Source organism: Citrus clementina, unplaced genomic scaffold (assembly GCF_000493195.1).
Source record: "Citrus clementina cultivar Clemenules unplaced genomic scaffold, Citrus_clementina_v1.0 scaffold_3, whole genome shotgun sequence".
Lineage (NCBI taxonomy): Eukaryota > Viridiplantae > Streptophyta > Magnoliopsida > Sapindales > Rutaceae > Citrus > Citrus x clementina.
This window is the reverse complement of record NW_006262339.1, coordinates 14538045-14557928: the sequence shown is the minus strand read 5'-3', so window position 1 is coordinate 14557928 and position 19884 is coordinate 14538045. Positions and strand designations below refer to the sequence as shown.

At 34.1% G+C, this 19884-nt stretch overlaps 2 protein-coding genes and 2 long non-coding RNA genes across 9 annotated transcripts; 3 read left to right on the top strand and 1 right to left on the bottom strand.

Annotated features, from left to right (window-relative positions):
* Nucleotides 1–214: 214 nt before the first annotated feature.
* LOC18048435 lies at nt 215–2698 on the top strand. 2 transcript variants are annotated; one of them, XR_002906658.1, is made up of 4 exons: nt 215–689; nt 920–996; nt 2111–2187; nt 2390–2698. It is a non-coding gene; the product is annotated as an uncharacterized LOC18048435 (long non-coding RNA). The 2 variants fall into 2 exon arrangements; XR_002906659.1 differs by having other exon boundaries at nt 839–996.
* A 546-nt stretch (nt 2699–3244) lies between these two features.
* On the top strand, nt 3245–7194 carry LOC18048434 (DNA-binding protein BIN4). Its single transcript, XM_024189449.1, has 7 exons — nt 3245–4341; nt 4527–4585; nt 4664–4717; nt 5368–5485; nt 5929–5975; nt 6161–6187; nt 6395–7194. Exons 1-7 carry the CDS (start codon nt 4077–4079, stop codon nt 6443–6445), a joined length of 621 nt encoding a protein of 206 aa, XP_024045217.1. The 5' UTR covers nt 3245–4076; the 3' UTR covers nt 6446–7194.
* A 1521-nt stretch (nt 7195–8715) lies between these two features.
* LOC18048432 lies at nt 8716–11895 on the bottom strand. Of its 2 annotated transcripts, XM_006441236.2 has the most exons (4): nt 11802–11895; nt 10667–11475; nt 9106–10016; nt 8716–9004 (listed from the first exon to the last, which is right to left on the bottom strand). In XM_006441236.2, exon 2 carries the CDS (start codon nt 11402–11404, stop codon nt 10967–10969), a length of 438 nt encoding a protein of 145 aa, XP_006441299.1. In that variant the 5' UTR covers nt 11405–11475; nt 11802–11895; the 3' UTR covers nt 8716–9004; nt 9106–10016; nt 10667–10966. The 2 variants fall into 2 exon arrangements, with proteins under 2 accessions (XP_006441299.1, XP_006441300.1); XM_006441237.2 differs by having other exon boundaries at nt 9106–11475.
* Nucleotides 11896–12516: 621 nt separating this feature from the next.
* LOC112100341 lies at nt 12517–16903 on the top strand. Of its 4 annotated transcripts, XR_002906685.1 has the most exons (4): nt 12517–12841; nt 12944–13051; nt 16468–16637; nt 16704–16903. It is a non-coding gene; the product is annotated as an uncharacterized LOC112100341 (long non-coding RNA). The 4 variants fall into 4 exon arrangements; XR_002906684.1 differs by having other exon boundaries at nt 12520–12841; nt 16465–16903; XR_002906686.1 differs by lacking the exon at nt 16468–16637 and having other exon boundaries at nt 12521–12841.
* Nucleotides 16904–19884: the final 2981 nt, after the last annotated feature.

The window sequence follows — 19884 nt, the reverse complement described above, 5'->3', positions numbered from 1 at the left end:
CAACTTAAGTCGAGTATTCTCGACTATTTACCCAACTTCGAGGATATGAGTTCAGTTTTATAAGGATTTGATTTAGTTGTGGTTATTTTTATATTTTCTCTAATTTTTTAAAGTATATATGTATAAAATTTAAAAATATTATAATTTAAGAGATATAGTAGGTATTTTGGAGATTTTGGAGGAAACGGGTATATCGCACGCAATTCTCCCTAAAACACAAAAAAAATCAATTAGAAAAATGCCCAAACTGAAACCTTTACCGTACAACCCGATCCCAATTGACAAATGCCAATTTCCCAAAACCACGTAACAGACCCTAACAGCCAGCTCTGCTCCATTCCTCCTCTCTCAAATCTGGCCGTCGGCTGCCTCTACGACGGCACGACACCCAGCACAGTCTCACGAGTCCACGACAGCACGTCGTCATCTCTCCTCTCTCAAATTAGCCCATGCCAGCCGCTGACGGCCTCAGTCGATGACAGCAGCTCACGACAGTAGATCACGCCTCACGATAGCCTCAGCCTCAGCTCACGACAGTAGATCACGCCTCACGATAGTCTCAGCCTCAGCTCACGACAGCAACTTCAGCGAATCAGGCTAAGCCAGCACAACAGCAGCTTCGCAGTCGCAGCTTCCATAGGCCACCGTAGCGCCTCCCGATTGTTGCAGCTGGCCGTCAGCTCTTCACGGTAACTTAAGTATAAAAGAACTTGATATGTTATGAGTGTTGACTAATTATGCTGTCTTGACGTCTAACTTACGATTTATTAATTATGCTCATTTGTCATCTGTATGACGTGTTCATAATTATTCATAGTTGTATACATTTTAACTTCAGACAATTTGAAGCAAATTCATTGTATGGGAAGTAATATCTTAAATGCTTGAAGTGTCAAGTTGAATCTTTTTCTCCATTCAGTTAGACCTCTGGCAGTACCAACTTGGTGATATCAACGGGTTCATCATTTAGGGCATTAAAAGCAGAAGAAAAGTGAGGTACCTCTTACCATTCAAAGTCTTTCCTTAACACCAAGTCCTTGGACAGATTTTTTGAAACAACATATCTTCTTTTCTAGGCAATTTCTGCTAGCCATGAGACCTTTGAAAATGAAAGTAAATATTTTTAATTTGAAACCATGGTTGTTTAGATTTCCAGCCATAGACTCAATTCAATGTGTTCAGTATTGGCAGTTTTATTGTGTTCAGTTTCATGAGTCAATAGAAAGCAATAAATGTAATTTTAAGGAACTTGCAAGCAGCATAATGATTCCAGTAGCTCTTCTTATCTTGTTATATTGTTTTTGTTTAGATTCATTGGTACTGTGCCACTTTCTCTGTAAATTCTGGTCGGTTTTATCATTTCAGTATCTTTCTCAACACGTAATGTTGTGTGAATGTTAATGAAGACATTATTTGGAACTTTACAGAGGCATACGAAACCTTTTCCAGAATGTAAAGGCATACGAACCTTTTGCAGAATGGAGTGATTTTTTTGTTGATGGAAAAATGGAGATGGTTTTATTTTATTGATGATTTATATATGTTTTTATAATTTGGATTAACTTCATGACTTTAAAGTTTTTTTCTTTATTTTTGTACTTTATTGTAGAATATTTTGGTTTTGTTGTTTTAGTATCTGAATATTTTTCGTCATTTGGTGTTTTACCTTTTTCTTAATTGTAGTTGCTGTAACCTGAATTAGTAACCTGACCTGAATTAATAACCCAAACTGTCTTTTGTAACCCAAACCATATTTGAACCCGAAATAACATCCCGAAGCTGAACTGAATTATGAGCCCGAACAGAACCGAATTAGAAACCGAACTGAACCATTTTAAAATAATTTTTCAACCTGTTTGGGTTGAATTCTTAAACTTGAACGGGTTGCAAACTGAACTGAAAATCAAAAAACCGAACCCAAAACCGAAATGCCCACCTTTATGCATGGGTATTACCACACAGATGGATCTGACCAATATTTGTGGATCTGCATTGCACATACATCTAGATCCGGAGTTTGCACGATCATTCGTCTTGAACTGAATTTATCATTATCGCATGTTTACATTTTGAAGTGTTTCAAGGTGTAATTAAAGTATCCTCACCTTAGGCTCAAGATATTAGAAGAGGGAAGACGATATGAGTGGATCAAGGGAAGAATCTCCTGATTGGCTGCATTCTTTCCTGGTATAATTCATTTTAATTTCTAAATTTCTCAATCTCTCAAAAAAATTGTAAAGATGGATATATGTTCAATGGATCATACCTACCAAGTAAAAGTATTTTGTTTATTCTTTCAAGTTAGTCTCATAAAAATTATCTTTGGCATTGCTTCTGAGCATGATTACATATTTGTTCGGCCACTGATTAAATTTATTTGTATGATCAGGCTCCAAACCATTCTGTATGGAGGACAAGATTGATAATGGATTCACTTCGCCTCAAACTTGCACTGGGGTTTTAGCAATACAACTTAACTATATTGTTTTGTTCTTTGATAATAATTTAGGGAATGGAGATGGTGGGAAAATTATTGCCAAGCTGACATTTGAGAAACATGTGGAACCTTTTGTAAAAGTCTCAGTGCCATCACTGCTTGGGTATTCTTCCATCTGATAATTGCCTCAGGCCTTTTTGGTATTGAGTAAAGTATTTGGTAAATACTTACTATTATAGTTTGGAAGCTGAGTTTATTTGACTGCACAATTGTATAATAACAAACCTATAATATCTTTACTATTTTTGTCAAATTATTATTAGAAAATCATATTTACTATATACTATCAATTTTTATTTTATAGTCACTTTTTTTTTCACAGCAATTGTAGCTTTTAGTGGTTGTAACTTAAAAGTTACAGCACCACAATACGAAGTAAGGTCTTAGATATATAGGAATTTGCTAAGTTCCTTATCATGGTTGTCTTTTGATGGTCTATTATAGAAGGTCATCATTCAAAATACCAAAAATAAATAAATAAATAAAAATCTTTCTATTTTGATTATCTCCAAAGAGCTTTCAGCCTATTGAGCAATTAATTCAAGTGACAAAAATTGGTACTTTTCTAGATAACTCTTTTCATCAAAACACAAGGACCTTAGTCATTCACCGAAATATTTGGTCACTGTTGTCTCAATAATAAAAGCAACTCTCATGCAAATAAGCAAATTTTAAATTATTTTGTGTGTACGTGTCCTGCAAGTGCTCTAGTTTTTAGAATTTATCAAACAGTTGTTGCCTGCTTAATATTTTTTTACCAATGCATTTCAGTGGGAACATTATAAGTTTTCTAATGAATTTCAACTACTTTTCCAAGAAGATGGAAGGAAATTGGTATTTGTGGAAAATTAAACTCATTTATTCTGGAGGGGAACCTTTTGTGTGTTAGGATTTTATTGATGTAATTGAAGCTGAAAACTTGGAGGACCTGATGCTGGTCCTATATTCATATTCGGATGCAAATTTGTGGCAGAAGCAAACTGATTTAGGATGCACAAACTTTGATTGGATTGTACAAATAAAAAACTCTTAGTTCTTCCAGGCAAAAGCTTCTTTCGACTAGTAAGAAACTGCTTTGGCTTTTTCTGTGGTTAACTTTAGGCTAATATGAGAGCTCATAATTGTATGTTACTGTAGGGGTAGATAAATTTTTAAAGGTCTTACTGGTGGTCCAAAATAAGAAAGTTGTTAGATTATTGTTAGATTATCCCTGTTGGTTATATTTGAACTTATAAAGAAAGTTGTCTGATTTGACATTCTTGTGAGTTTATGGTCAAGAAATCTAAGGAAATGCTAGGCACCTCGTTTGAAATTTGCCACCGACTTAACTGGAACTAGCGAGCGAGCGTTAATGTGCTTTTGGGTACTTAGTTCTTACATTTGCAACTAGGTAAATTTAACCTGGAATTTATGCTTCTTCAAACACTATTACAATCTTCATAAGGCTGCCTCAAAAAATGTGGCATGGAACTCCTTGAAATACATTGGTTTATTTAACGTGTTCAGATATCTTAAACCTCTTCAGATTGTGGTGGAAACATTAGAAGCATATGTTGAGCTTGCTATCTTGTGTCTATTGATGACAACTTCGTTTATTGTTGAGCAGGCACCAAAAAGTTCAATTTTGGCATTGTCATCAGATTCTGAGTCATGCAAGGATAGTAGCCTCTTAAGGGAGGAGAAAGAATTTCAGTTCCAAGGGAAAGAAATGGACGAGGATGCAGCTCTGACTGGTAGAGACGAAAAGACTTCAGTTAAGAAGGTTTCAAAAGAAAAGTCTCCTAAGAAAGGGAAAAAATCACCAAAGAAAGAAAAGGATGTACTTAATAATGTGAAAAGAAAAGGCATGAAGTCTATGCAACGGTGACAGATTCTAATTTAAAAGATTGATAGTTAATCAGGATGTTGTCTTAAATCTGAATCTTTTGTGGACGGAAAATGGACTATTTTCAATTCTCCAAAAAAGAAATTAAAAAATAAGAGGTGCTTTAGTTGGAGTTCTCATGCATGTCGGTTGATAATGGTGTAGGAAACAATGACCATGAAGATGCTGAGGAAGACATAGCGGAGAAGCGTAATATGCTTAATTTGAGAATTTTATAGTAGCAGCTGTGACGATTGCTACTCTAATCTGTCTTACTCAGTTCATAGTTTTATTATTTTCAGGTCTCTACGTCGACGTTGCCTTTGGTGATATCAGAGAAACTCCAACTTACCAAGGTAGCACATCTTGTTTAGATTTTGGCTTCCTTTTATCTGCCTTTTCTTTGGTGCTTGATCACTAGTCTCAAACTTTCCCATAATAATTTCCTAGCTGGACACGAAACATATCTTTATGCTGCAGAAATTGTTACTTTTGCTGATGTTTAAATTGCAATTCTTCAACGGATGAGAGAGGAGGATTTTCTTGGAAATAGTGCTGATGGATGCTTAAAAAAATGACGGCCTTTGGTGCTTTTTTGCCCAACTAATTAATCTTATTAGATGCTTAGGAATATCATCAGATGCTATTAAACTAATTTCTCTTTTACTAGAACATGCAAGAATGCATCAAATACTTTTTCTCAATCTCTATCTCTCTGCTGTTCAGGTACATGTAGATAAAAAATTGTGGATTTGTTTCTGGTCTTTGTGACTGAATTTTTTGATAAATTTACTCTCTTTATTTGTGTTTGTCTCAATCTCTATCTCTCTGTCCGGGTACGTGTAGATAAAAAATTGCGGATTTGTTTCTGGTCTTCGTGACTGAATTTTTTGATAAATTTACTCTCTTTATTTGTGTTTGTCTCTCCATGTTCTCTTTTGTGTTTGTCTCTGCACGTACACATCTAGCATTCATGTAATGAATAGAAGCTTTGTTGTTTATGCAGGCATTTGTAGAGTGTGAAGGGGAGTCCATAGATCTGAGTGGCGATATGGGGGCTGTTGGAAGAATACTAGTTCCTGGTACTGCTGAGGGAAACCATGTAATGTTCTTGGACTTAAAAGGCATGTTGTTTTCTAGTTCAATTTTTTTTTTTAATTCATAAATTTTAAAATGATCTGTCTTTTTCTTTTTAAAATAAGAACAGATAATCATCCCTATTTTATGTAAGACAGGACTGTAAACTCACATGGTTTAAAATTGAATTAAGTTCACCAGCATTGGAAGCTTTTAGCAATATACATTTTTGCTCCTGCTTTATTTTTATTAATTATTTATTTATTCTTTTTTTTTTTTTTGGGGTCTTGCTTACCTTCTTTTGTATTTTTTTCCCCATGTCTTGTCTGCCTGCTCAGCTGCTCCCTTGTTGTTTCCACTTTATTGTTTGTTTATATAAAAACTACACTTTCAAGGTCTACTATTACATGTATTCCTGATTCCTGATTGTTGATTATTTATTTGCATTCTGGGTCTGCTGTTGACTGGTTTTGTGTTTTTTCACTGTCAGGAACCATATACAAAACAACATTAGTTCCTTCCAGGTCATTTTGCATTGTACGTTATCAATCTCCTTTGAAATTCCTCAAATTGGATATTATTTCACGTATTCAAAAGAAATGGCGATGATAATAATAATTAAATCCCCTTTCCACTTTCTTTGTTTTAATTATGGTACAAAAAAAGTTAATTTTTGCTGAGATAGTAAGATTGTTTAATAACTTAGCTTTCTTTCTCTTCAGGTTAGCTTTGGCCATCCAGAGGCTAAGGTTTGTTGCAAGTCCTCTCCTTTTTCATTTATACTTGTGGATTTTCCTATTTTAATTTTATTATTATCCTTTTGTCTGTCATATATATTTTTTCTTCCTCATTAGTGATTTTCCAAATAGTTTATGACTTTGATATTGCTAAGACAACCGTGGTACTGTGATAAATTTAATCCAACTTATTTACATAAATTTATATTTCTTGATCAGATAGGGGCCATCATGAATGACTTTATTCAGCTGAAGCCACACTATGGTTGAAGGTCAAGATTTTATCACACTTTCTCTAGATGCACAGGCACACACTCATATATGTGCATTTACTCGAGTACCCTAATATTTGTCTTAGATTCATCCAGATAAACCATTTTCAAAAGTTCATTGAAGACCCCGCAGTTTCACTGTTTTATCATTAAAATAGTTCAAAACAAATTAATCACTCAGATACATGTTAATTTTAAAACTTATCTCTTAATATCCTGCTAAATAATAGGAGTTGGTTAAACTTATAGTCAGACACATATCTAGCTAAAATCCAATATTTTTCCCCCCTTTTTTCCTCTCTAAGATGGTGTGTGAAAATGATTGCTTTACTCATTCTTAAATCATAATGTAATTGATAAAAGAACATTGCTCTAGATTGAAAAAATTGCCCCAGGTACTTGAATTATTTATTAAAATTAGCATTTATGCAATTGGACTTTTAACAACTATATGTTTTGTACATTTAAATGTGCATGCTGACAGCCACTTCACTTCTTATTATATCTATGTCCTATTGAGGTCTTACCTTCTTCCTCACAATTCATGAACACTGTTCCACTCACAATGTGTGACCATTGCAATTGAAAATTTATTGAAGTATCTGAACTCAACTAGTATCATTGACGGTGGGATTATTAAGCTAAAAATTTTAGAGTCAATTAAACTTTTAAACTAAGGGATTCTCAATTAATAAAATTTTGGAAGTAATCTAGAAGTTGACTTGAGCCAAAAGTTTTAAACTAAAGGCTGCATAATTTTTTTTTTGTTTTGTTGGGGTGGGGGGGGGGGGGGGGGTGGTTGGAGTGAATTAAGCCAAACTCTTATGAAAGGTGTCTAGAACTTTTTCATTGTTTAAATGACAAAAGAACATAGGGATTGTTTTCTTCAATTTACTATTTTTTTTAATTGCTTTAACATATTTTCACCTAAATAGAAAAGTGTAGATAAACTTCCCTGTTATTTATTGGAATGAGAATAGGTCTGAACTGTTGTCATTATTTCCTCTCGCAAAATACCTTCATTAAGTTTATTTGCTTTTTACCACATAAAAACGTGTGTATATATAAATTGAATTATCATAAACTACAATAAAATTGATTAACGTGTTTCTAATTTAGAATATTAAAAGATTGTGTTCACTTGAACATGATTTATGTTTGATAAAATACTATCTTTTTTACATTTGTTGATATGTTTAGAATAAAATTTAACATTTAAAATTTGTAAGGATACAATTATAAAAGTATTGGTTTTCAGAAACAAACAACTCCATACTCATTATTAGAGATTCAAACTAAAAATCAAGCATGTCATTCAAATTCAAATATTTAGCTCTTTTTAGAATCCAGATTGAAAAAAAAAATGCCGCTGTAATGACTATTTTTCCGAAAGGGTTATCTTGGTGAATTTGAATCAAGCACGGGTGCCTGAGTGAATGAGGACATTTATACAGAAAATGTCTTGTTATGGCAATTGTGGTTATGTGTATCATTATTTGATATGTTCACTTCTAATCGACATTTGTCCTTCACGTTCATTGATTTCATTTGAGCTGGAACATTGGATGGTTTCTTATTTGACTTGGAAGATGAATCTGACAAGCTTGCTAAAGCTACACCTCATCAAATTGATCAAAATGATGGCATTGAAGAACAAACCAATGAGAAGACCAAAGCGAAAGCTGTAAGTTTCTGGACCCTTTCAAATGGTTACTAATGCATCTATTATGAATCCACAACTTATAATCTTTTGTATTGTGTTATTGTATGAATTTTTGAAATGCAGGGGCCTGCAGGAAAGAGAGGTACGACTGCTGGAGGCGAAGAAATGAAGCATGCAATGTCTGTTTTTTGTTTCTTAAATCCTGCTTATGTTATGGCTGTATTAGTCAGATGTTAGTTAATTAGGTGATGAAATGAATCACAGAGTAGAACTCAGAGGTAGTTTCAGGGGGATTGTTTTTTGTCAAGCAGAGTAATAACGAAAAGTCCCTAATGCTTAAATGTAAAAGAGTGAGGTTTTTGCAATTCTAATTATGATGGATTTTCTGCTCGACACGATGCATGTTGTGCCTACTTGCTTCTTGTGAAACTTGTTTCAAAATGTTATTTTGTCAAATTTTGGTCGACTCCACTGAAAATTGTAAATGTGGTAGTTCAATTAAATAAATAAATAATTTGTGCACTATTCCATATTCTTCCAAGATTTCACAGAATTCTAGACGTATGAAATCACAGTAAATTCTGGTTCAACTGCTAGACATGGACTTTGTAAAAATTTTGTGTTACATAATCAACTCCGCACCAATTTGAATCTTTTAAGTTGTATTTTTTCTCAGCCTTTAATTTCCTTGCACTTGCCATATTAAGTAAGGCCAATTAGTTACACAGACCAATACAACGTATATAAACCGTTCAGACCAAAACCAGGAAAATGAAAATTGACAATTTAAGGGGCTGCAGGTGGAGGTTATTTGATGAGGAAACCATCTGCTGAGCCTTGGTACTGCTGGGATCTTGAATTGATGGTGAAAGTGAACCATTTGATCCCTTTAACCTGTGTACAAAAAGAGATGAGGTTGTTTAGGTCTGAAAATGGATTCAGTTGCCAAAAGCTATAAAACCAAGCGAAAGAATCCATCGGAATAGGATGCATACCCGCCGCTGCTAGTGTTAGGGCAGAATATAATAGCATAATCATATGCCTTGCATGTGAAAGTGCTTGTGCCATCATCAAAGGCATAGCTATAAGCCCTTGGACAAGCTCAATCAGTAGCTGGTCGCCTACCTAAAAACAAAATCGGTTCAGTCAGCTCACCAGCAAAATATTTGAGGTAGTCCACATAAGAAATTCTGTAACATTAATGAATCTAACAATCCTGATAAAATTCTGAGCAGAGAAAAGGGTACAGTGTTGAGAGAACTACACTAAGATCTCAGCCAAAATCCAACTCATTTTCCAAAGATTCATTAATGTTAGCTTTAAAACAACAAGGGCTCAAAGGCTTGTAACGTCAGAATATTCCAGTAACATCAGAAAACGCCCCAGCCATCCACATCCAGGGAGTTGCTCAATGATTTTTCTTCCTTAAAATGAAGAAGGCTGTCATTGCAAATTCAGCAGCAGTAACAATTCTTCCATGTTGCTAAATGTCTAGAAATTGAAAGGAGTTGCCACAGCTCGTCCACGTACAGATGTACTATTGTCACACAACCGGATCCCTATCTCTCAAGAAATAGATCAGGCATTCCAATCCATCTAATCTTCTAACCCAGCGTAAAATCCTTCCAAACAGCCCACATTGTGAAATATGCCAGCTCATACAATATGCTGTCTTTCTTCGCCATAAGCATAGGCTATTGCAGCTTTGTTCTCATATCTGTCCAAAGATGATAATACCTGCATAGAAATAGCAACAAACATCCATCTAATCTTCTAATCCAGAGTAAAATCCTTCCAAACAGCCCAAATTGTGAAATAAGCCAGCTGATATGATATGCTGTCTTTCTTCGCCATCAGCATAGGCTGTTGCAGCTTTGTTCTCATATCTGCGCAAAGATGATAATACCTACATAGAAATAGCAACAAACATCAGAAAGCTGCAATATTTGTTTGAAAAAGAATTGAGAAGGAATGAATTCAATTCATTCACATTGCAAAATAATCAGATAACAGTTAAAAGTCTCCTGAATTGCATCATTCAATCCCCGCAAAATTAAATCTTATTTCAGTAACCCAAAATAACAAATCAACCCAAAAATAACAGTGACAAAACAATAGATAGAAAACATAATAAGAATCACCAATTAAGTGTCATTCCTCTTCAACCTGAAACAAATTAATCAAATGTTAAGTCACAGAGCACAGTGAAGTTTAAATTAGATATCTAAAAATGGCTTCATTTCAAGAACTTGAAAGCCTGTACTGCATTGGCCAACCAAATGACTATCAAGTTAGATGAAATCATATGAAATCGAAGGAGATTGAGAAATACTGAGTACTGACAAATCAAGACAACCACAGAAAGAGATACAGTTAAAAGAAGTACACAGCTAGAAAATGATACTGTCAATACCAAAATGTCTAAGACAGCAATAAAACAACCATAACACTGTTCCTATGTAAATAGAATATCCAAAGAAAGAGAGATAAATAGAGGTACAAAAAATTAAATAGCACACAGAGAAATAAAATCATTATTCAAGCCTTAAGAAAGACCTGAAAGAATCCTGTAATCATTGTAGTTTTTGATGTGGGCAGTAGGGTTAGAGAGAAACTGAATTGATCAAGTTTCAAAAGTAACAAGAGCCTGTTCATCATCCTCTACGACAGGAGGGCAGTTAATGAACTACATTGCATTAATCATAACTAGAAATATAAAGTGTTCCTACACACAGGCAGGTCCAATGACATCAAGTCTGTTTTCCATAATAGTTCCGCGAAAGGGAAAAAAGGGAAGAATCTCTAAAGGAACATGTATTGATGAAAGCATCTTTTCAGTCGCACAACATAAACTATCTAGCTCATATCCATGCCATCTCCAACTTTGCTGCAGATAGGACTAACAGCAGAGAAAGATCTCTCAAAAGGAGAAGGATGACATTGTGCATCCCTTCTGCGCTTAAAAGCACAGGCATCAGAGGGGGAATTATCAGCATCGAGCTTTCTCCGAACTCCTCTAACAGCCTGTTCTTCAGCTTGCGTAAGGGGAAAAATCTGGCCGCTGACCCGGCAAAGTGAATTATGGTTATCATACAAAATTCTCTGGTTACAATTCTTGTCACAAATGTGGGTAAATCCTGTTAGTTTGCAGATGTACATGTTTCCACAAACATGTTCATTATCACATTTCCTATCACATTTGTGAACAGGAATTGGACCATCATGGCCCAGAATAGTGGACAAATAAACAACATTTGTAGGGCCAGCAACCATGGATTTGCCATATACCTCCATTGCTTCTTCTACTAACTTTATAAATACACACAGATTCCGTGCTCTAAATAAAACCTTGCCCCCTCAAAAGTCTGCAGAGCCCAAAACAATACAAGATATTATCAAAATTTTATAAAAATTCGACTTCTCAGTTTTAGAAAGGAGACCAATTTAAATTATTTAATATAATAGTTAATTTAGTTCGGTCAACGTAAATGACAGAACAAAAACAACGCATGGGTCTCATGCAGAATAACAAAAATCAACAGTAGGTAACAATTATAATTACGAGCAGAAAATAGTAAATTGTTTTCAACAAAATTAAATTTTAAAAAAATTACACGTGACATGTCAAATGACCTAGATCAATTGTACTATTAACGTATAAGAAAGAGGGAGCTAAATTTGAGAAACTTACTTGACGTTGGCCGACTAAACTGAGAGAACCCGCCGCCGAAACAAAAAAAAAACAAAAGAGGAACTAAATGAAAACAAGATAAAAAAGCCCAAAGAGAAAATGAAAGTGAAGGGCGGGTGGGTGGGTATTTATAGAGAAATAATGCGAAGCGAAAAGGGAGTTGACGTGTAAGGGTAAGGCCAAATTTCAAATGGATAATGCTATGTTAAATGCAGATTCAAATGCAAATTCAAATGCAGATGAAAAATTTTCACCGAATTGGTCTCTATTTGGGGGAAACCTGTGGTGCAACTGTGGTACCGTACCACAATTACATTCAACCGTTAAATATCAGTGGACCTCACTAATCTAAGTGCATTTAACGGTCAGATGCAACTGTAACACGATACCACAGTTGCACCGTAGCTTGATCCCTCTATTTGTTGCTATTAAAGTGCGCAGATTACGTTTTGTTGCGTTTGACTTGATGTATACATTTTCTTTCTCAATGTCACGTGTCGAAAACGCAATCAAACCAAAACCAACGGTTCCCTCTCCAGCGGCTCCCTTTCTCGTCTTGTCACGACGCGACGTAATACGCATGGACACGTATAAATACTTCATATTAAAGTGATCAAATCAAACTAGAAAGCTACCAAAGACCCCCTCAACTTTACATAAAAATTAGGGCCTAAATGAAATATATAACAAATTTTATTTTATGTTTAATCTGTATCAAATTCAATTTTTATATAAATACTTCATATTCTACTAATTCTTTAGAAACCCTAGCCGCTCTCACAATATCTCAGCCCGCACGCACGCGGAGCCTCACCGGCCACCAGCTGAGCTGCCATCGCTATTCCAACGTGACTAAATTGCCGTTGGATTTACCATCGCAAGCATAGCTACCAGGTTGATTGGAGCCGAAAATGGAGACCGCTGGAGGAGGACCCGATAACCATCAAAATGCAGAAGCGGGTACGGCTCGTCAAAAGAAAGGGCTCAACAAGCATGCACTCATCTCTGCTCCTCGGTTAACTCAATTCTATTAGGTTACGGTGAGTCTTCATTCAACACCCGTTTCCTGTTTGCTTTTAATTTTTACTCAAAATGTTAACATATAAATATTTGGCTTGTAATTGTAATCGGATGGTGGAAAGGTGACGTGACGGTGAAATGAAGCTTTTGGGGTGTAGACATTTGAGTGATGAGTGTTGCAGTTCTTTTCATAAAAGAAGATCTTGACAAGTTCTTGCAGCGGATTCACGGTAAATCCTGTCTCTTCGTTTCATATTTTACAAATTGTTGCATGTTTATATAAGTTTTTAAATTTCTCTTTATTTATTTGGATAAATTTAATATGAAATTTCAGTTAAATGTTACTGATTTTTTATCAATTGAAAGTGTTGTACAGAGCTCGTTTCTTTGATTGGTTCCTTCGGTTACTTGTTTACACCACCAAGTTGAGCCAGCTTATATGCCTTTAGATCGCAAATTAGCGTACTACATGATTTGGTCTTTGATCCAAGTTTTGATTTTGTCTTTTTTTGTCATTGTTCCTTGAGTTGTGATTTCCTAGAGCCTGGCTTTTCAAACTGCATTAGTGAAATTATTTTAGTATTTTAACAAATTAACAAATCATAATAATCTAAGCCCTAATCTTTCCTGACATATTCGTCCATTGCTTACCTTAGCGTCTGTGAGTCTTCAGAACACCGGGGGCTTTTTAGGGAGATCTCTGCGCCCCTGACAGTCATTATTCTTGTCATAACAGACATGTAACCTTATCCTGTTGCCTGCTTTTTTCACTTTTGGTTTTTGTTTTTTGATTGAGCAGCAATGCAGTTGTTTTTGTGTTTATTTACTATTTTTTTTCTTTATATAATTCTTGGTTTTATGTTTCATCCAGAAAAATGGGCTCGTGTTTATTTTGATTTCTTTTGGTATAGCTCCAAAAAAAAAAACTATATTGTGGGTGCTAGTTTGTTCAACTGTTGTAGAAGTACAAAGTGGTATGTGGTTCAAATCCGTAGCTTACATGGGTGGTGATTGTATTTGAGTCTTTGTCTTTGGAAATGTTTTATCAAGATTTACTTTTGCTAATATCACTTGGGTAATGCCCTGGATATGCTCATCAAATGTCATTACTGCCAGTTTTATGCTCATTGGCCATAGTTCTTAGTCTCTAGTTAATTTGGATATTGGGAATATCTTTTTTATGGCACATTTGTCTTTTCTTTTTTTATATCCTTGCTCTATGTTTTGATGGATTAAGTATATACTACAAGAATGATCACTTTTGGTAGCATTGTGCAGTAGCTTGTTTTTGCAAAATGCTATTAAACATTAATTTTTGGTAACACTTATTGAAAAACAGCTACCATTACTCGTCCAAGTGATAATATTTTACTTTTTATCACATTTATCATCCTATTAGTACCATATTTCTAAATGCTATGTATCATATAAGGTAATGTAGCATTTTAAGAATGCTACCCAAACAAAAACGATAAATTGATAATAGTTTTTTTTTTTAAAAAAAAGGCTACAAAAGAAAGGGGCCAAAAGCCTTAAACAATTTTAATTATACTGCCAATAAGAAGAAGAAGAAGCGGGCACCATACTTTTGCCCCTAATTATCCCAACTTTTTGCACAACCCTAGTTTCCTCACTTTTCCAATTGCTTCTCTCACTCTCTCAGTGTAAACCACCCTCCCAAAAGCCTCTCATGTTTTTTCTCTTCTTATTATGACCTAATTGATATCCCCTATCAATCAATTGAAAAATATTTCTATTCGGTAATTTTTTATTGTCTCAGGTATTGTTAATTTAGGATTCCTCATCAAAAACTTCTCATCAATACTTAAACAATGAGTATTAACTTTTCTATTTTAATTTTTTAATTTACGGTTTTTGAATGTTGATATATGATTTTTCATGTTGATTTGTTTTTTGTTTCTTGCAATTTGTGAATATATTTTGTTCATTTTTATCAATTTTCTCTGTTACAATTTTTTATCTTTATTTTCTTTTTTTTTGGAGTAATATTTACAATTATTTGCAATTTACCATTCATTCCTTAACTTCCTCATTTTCATCATTGACTACATGCCTCCAAAGTTATTTTGGATTTATAACTATTATAAAAAATGTCAGATGGATTATAAACTAGGAATATAGCAAGAATTTTCTATACTAGGGCTAATTCATGTTAAGTGGCCATACAAATAAGATATTGATATATTTAATCAACTTTCAATGGATTCTTTTTAGTTAGTTGTTATTGTATCTATAATTTGGAGTATTGCTTTCTCATACTCTGAAGAAGTTTGTCTATTTTACCTATAACTTACCCAGGGTCTTGAAGAAGGAATTGTCTTTTGCTTCCTTATACTGCAAAAACATTTGCGTTAAAGTTAATAAGGGATTAACTCCAAAGTTGCACTGTATATAGGTTGTTTTAGCATCATAAAGTAAGGTAGACTTTCAATTGAGGTAGATTCCATGATTCTGCTTCATCTGCAGATTTTCTTTTACAAATAAGAGTCTCATCCCTTGTGGTGATGGTTTTGTTAATTATTTTTACTTATAGGCACTTCTCTTAATTGGTAAATTTATTTCTTATATGCTTGAGGCTGAGAAATGTCAATTCCTCATCTAGTTAAATAGAAGGATTTTTATAGAGATTTCTTTAGAGTAAAAATGTTTGTAGTAGCTGGTTAAACACCATTGATATTCAAAGTTTTCACTGCATTTAGTTTTGTTTGTTTATGCTTTCCTTTCCTTCTATTATCATTTATGGCTTTAAAAGATTATTAGAATTATAACATAGATAATTTATCATGTTTTAGTTAATAACTTGAATAAATTAGTTCCGTGGTGTATTTCATATCTTTGCAATTTTAGTTTCATGCTTTTGGTTTTCCTTGTACTTTGTTTAAATGAAGATTTTAAATTATTCTAAAATAGTTTGTTCTTGGTAGTATTTTGTTTTGCTTGTTAAGCTAAATTGGTTTGTTGAATTGTTTAATGGACAAAATAAGGTTATAAATGAGCCCATGTAGCTTGGTTCTTTAGATTATGTTCATTAATAGGGCCCAGATGCTGAACGCTTCCTAAATTCGTGGTAGCAGCATGTTTTATTTTTATGAGTAGCTTTGATACAAAATTCTTTGCAGGTGAAATTCATTGTTCTTGTGTTGGTCTATTAGAAAGAAAGATGATACACATTGTAATAACTTTAGGCACACCCTTTAGAGGAATGCTCTACTGCTATTGATTAACAAGTTTTATATTGTGGAACGCAATATTTAATGAATGCAGAGGCATGATATAAAGTTATGGTAATTGCTCTTTGCATTTGTGCAGTTTAGAATACAAATTAAATACTTGTTCTGTAATTTATTTTTAACATTAGCATTAAATACTAATAGAAGATTAGTTGGGTAGATGTAGTATGAAGAAAAAAATAATAAGGCTTCTATTTGAGTTAAAAAGAATATACCCATACAATTTACTAATTTTTGTTTAATTTGATTTAGTGCCTAGCATTTATAGATGATATTTCAAAGTTTATTAGCTTGAGTAAATATAAATCTGATTTGAAATTAAAGATAATTTAGTTATTGTAATTTATGTATGGGAAAATTTTTTTAAGGTGCCATTATTTTGTTTCTTTCAGCAGACTTCTACTATGGTGCGCCAGCCTTGATTCAATCCCATATCCCTTCTAGCCTTTGAGAAAGCCCGCTTCGCTTTATTTCCTCCTGCTCTTCACCTAAGGAAGGCTAATTGTGCCGATTCTGATGTAGCTTGAATGTCGGAGAAGCTACTTCCGCACCTTAATAGCTAAAGGTAGCGGTAGCTGGAAATAAGAATTAATGTAACAAATTATAATTTGTTTTCAAATTCTTAATGCAGGTTATAAAGATCAAGGACATTTTGCTGAAAGGCGTTGAAGACAATAAGCAGTGCATTTTTTGTGGTCACTAGAAATTATTGAAAATTTGAAGTATAACAATCACATACCTAATCTTTTGTAAATGTTTGTGTACTTGATATTCTTACATTTGAAATGCTTTGATAATTAGTAATCTAATCATTTTTAAGTATTTTGGCTACATGAATAGTGTTTAGGTATGTTGATAAATTATAAGAATTGTGCATTTTACTACAATAAACAAATAAACAAATAAATAAATGAACAAGGCTTTATTTGAATGCATTTTACTCACAGCTGAATCCACACGCTTACAAATTTTTGCCACTTATTCTTAGGTGCTTGGTTTCTACTGTGTTTTGTGAGTTTTGAGTTTTTCATACGGATGCTATTTCATGATTTATATTATTCATGTACTATTTAAATATGCCCACACAAAGTTCATTCACTTTCGATGTTTCTTGCGTTTCGCCAAGTTCCTTTACTTCCGGCGGCAATTTCCTTCACTTCCAATGACGTGTGTGAGCTATTTTGCTTCCAACAAGATTTTTTACATACAGTTTCCGTGGCTTAGGTACTTTCTTGATTTTTTTTCATGAATTTAGAATAGTTTTTTGTTAAAACTGCCTGCTTAGTTCATCATTGATCATAGTTAATCACTAGGATGTGTATTGGGTATGAAAATATGAGAGTTTTTTTAAGATTAAGATATCTAATAAATGGCACACCAAGTGTTTGTTTAAATGTCTCTAAAAAATTATTGATTTAAAATTAGAATTATTTTGAGGTTAAAGAGAAGATTGGTGTGTCGGCCAATCAAGAACACAGATGGTTGCCCATGTTGCCTAAAATTTGGTCATGTCAAGCTTGGGTAAAGCGGGCGGCTTCTCCCCATCACCCCAACCAAATGGCCATGCATGGCGTGGGAGGCTGAGTAACGCGGTTGACACGCTTGCGTCGCCCAACCATGTAAATAGGTGACAGCATGATTTGGTTGGGCAATACATGTTGTTGCTAATGTACTTGTGTCACCCACTTTCTAGGGGACAATAATTGAATCTGGGTAACAAAATTGTGTCGCCCAAGTATCGGGTGACGTAGGTACATAGGCGACAACAACTAAATTTGCGCGATAGCATGCTGTCGCCCGAGTTTTCCTATTATTTCAATTTTATTTTTTTCTTTAAAATATTTATGCTAATGATGTCCTAATTTATTATTTAAATATGTCCGACAAGCAGATGCATCCCTGGTCACTGAAGATACCAATCGATGGTCATTTCCTAGGTTGTGTTTCAAATTTAACGAGATTTACTTTTGTCACTACACATATACAGACTAAGTTAACTGATACTCAATTTGGGCTATTTAAAAAGTTAATTTTCGGTCATTTTCTGGCCATGGGGGATCCTAGATTTGGGGATCCTAGATTTAGCGGCAATCTAGTACACTGTTTGTTGCTCAGACTAGTCGTAAAACCTAACTTTAGCTATTGTGGAGATTTGCTTATGAAGAAGATTGCTATGGATATCTTTATGGATGAGATTATGTAAAAAGACATATTATTAAACACATACTATTAAATCGTCTTATTTTATATTCTTATTGTCAATTGATATTTTCAGCAGCCACTAAAATCGAGCAATATGCAACTCTCTGGAAAATTGAGCGACACAGTCTGTCACTCAGGCGACACAGCCTGTCACCCAATTTTCCCGAGACTTATATAATGCTTGACTAAACCAAGCAATAGACAGCTCTCTGGAAAATCGCGCGACACAGCCTGTTATATGTTTCTGCATGCATATTATCTACATCTGTATTGACAACATTGTCATCAATAGGATCCTTATGGGAGCGGAATGGGGAGTAGTGTTCAAAGGCTGAAGTTTGAATTGATGGCATCAAAGGAAGCTCTATCGAAACTTTAGGAGTTGTCGTCACATAAATAAGAGTGCATCCATAATTAATTGGATCAGAGTTCATAAACATAATCATTCGCACTATTTCATTGTCCACTATGTCTATAGGCAGTGAATCAATGGGTTGCTTCGGATGAGTTGATTTCTCATTTGTCTTTACTGTGAGGGAATACTCATCTGGACTTTTATTCAGAATTCCATATAACCTTGCAATAAATTGTTCAAATGTTGCATCCTTTTAGAAACAAAATGCAGTAACTTTTCTATTCTCATACTCCATACGACCATCCTCCAAAGTCTCCCACGCTCCATCAAAATACATCTTAAGAACTACCGACTCCATTAATCTAATGCAAAATAATAATACTACTTTATTAAAAACACTGCAAACAATAACATTACTATATTAAATAAATAATTAATTATCAACAAATTTGGGTGATCCGGGTGACAACACAATCGCCCAAGTGACAGTATTGTATATTAATACGTCGCCCGGGTGACGAATACCAAAATCCAGGCGACATGTACCTATCACCCGGGCAACAAATCATTCTAAGCTTGGGCGATAATTTTGTCGCTAGGGCAATAGGTACTTGTCGCCTGGATTCTGGGTTTCGGCTTTAACATCGTTCAAAACTCATTTTCGTCAGATTTTACAAAAAATTTACTAATTTATAAACTTATGATCTCATATTAACCATTTAATGTACTCACATTGTAATAAAATGAGTAGCTGATCTTTTGTATAAACCCAACCAAAAAAATAAGAGATAAAGATTGAAGAAATACTAACCTTAACTTCTCATTATTCTTTAGTTTGTTGCTTGATTTTGTCTTCAATACTTGGATAAATATATTAGTTTGATGACTGTGAAATAGATAAAAGGGAGGTTGAGTGATAGTTGAATAATGTGGGAGAGGTGAAATGAGGAGTGTTTTGGTGGTGTGTGTAGATGTTCGCTATTGCTTGGGAGTTGAATAATATTGGGCGAAATATGTCTGTATTTTATTTTGACAATTTATGGGTAGTTTAGTCCTAGAGCTTTGTAAGTGGTTGTTATTGTAAGAAAAATTGAAGTGAGGTCTTTTTTTATATTAAAAATTGGAAAGTGGTCAAATGGGAAAATTTCCTGTTTTTCATACGGATGGTATTTCATGATTTATATTATTCGTGCAATCATGAATTAGTAGTGAAAGTTTATTCTTATTTATTTGGATGTGTTCTCCTCTATCTTTA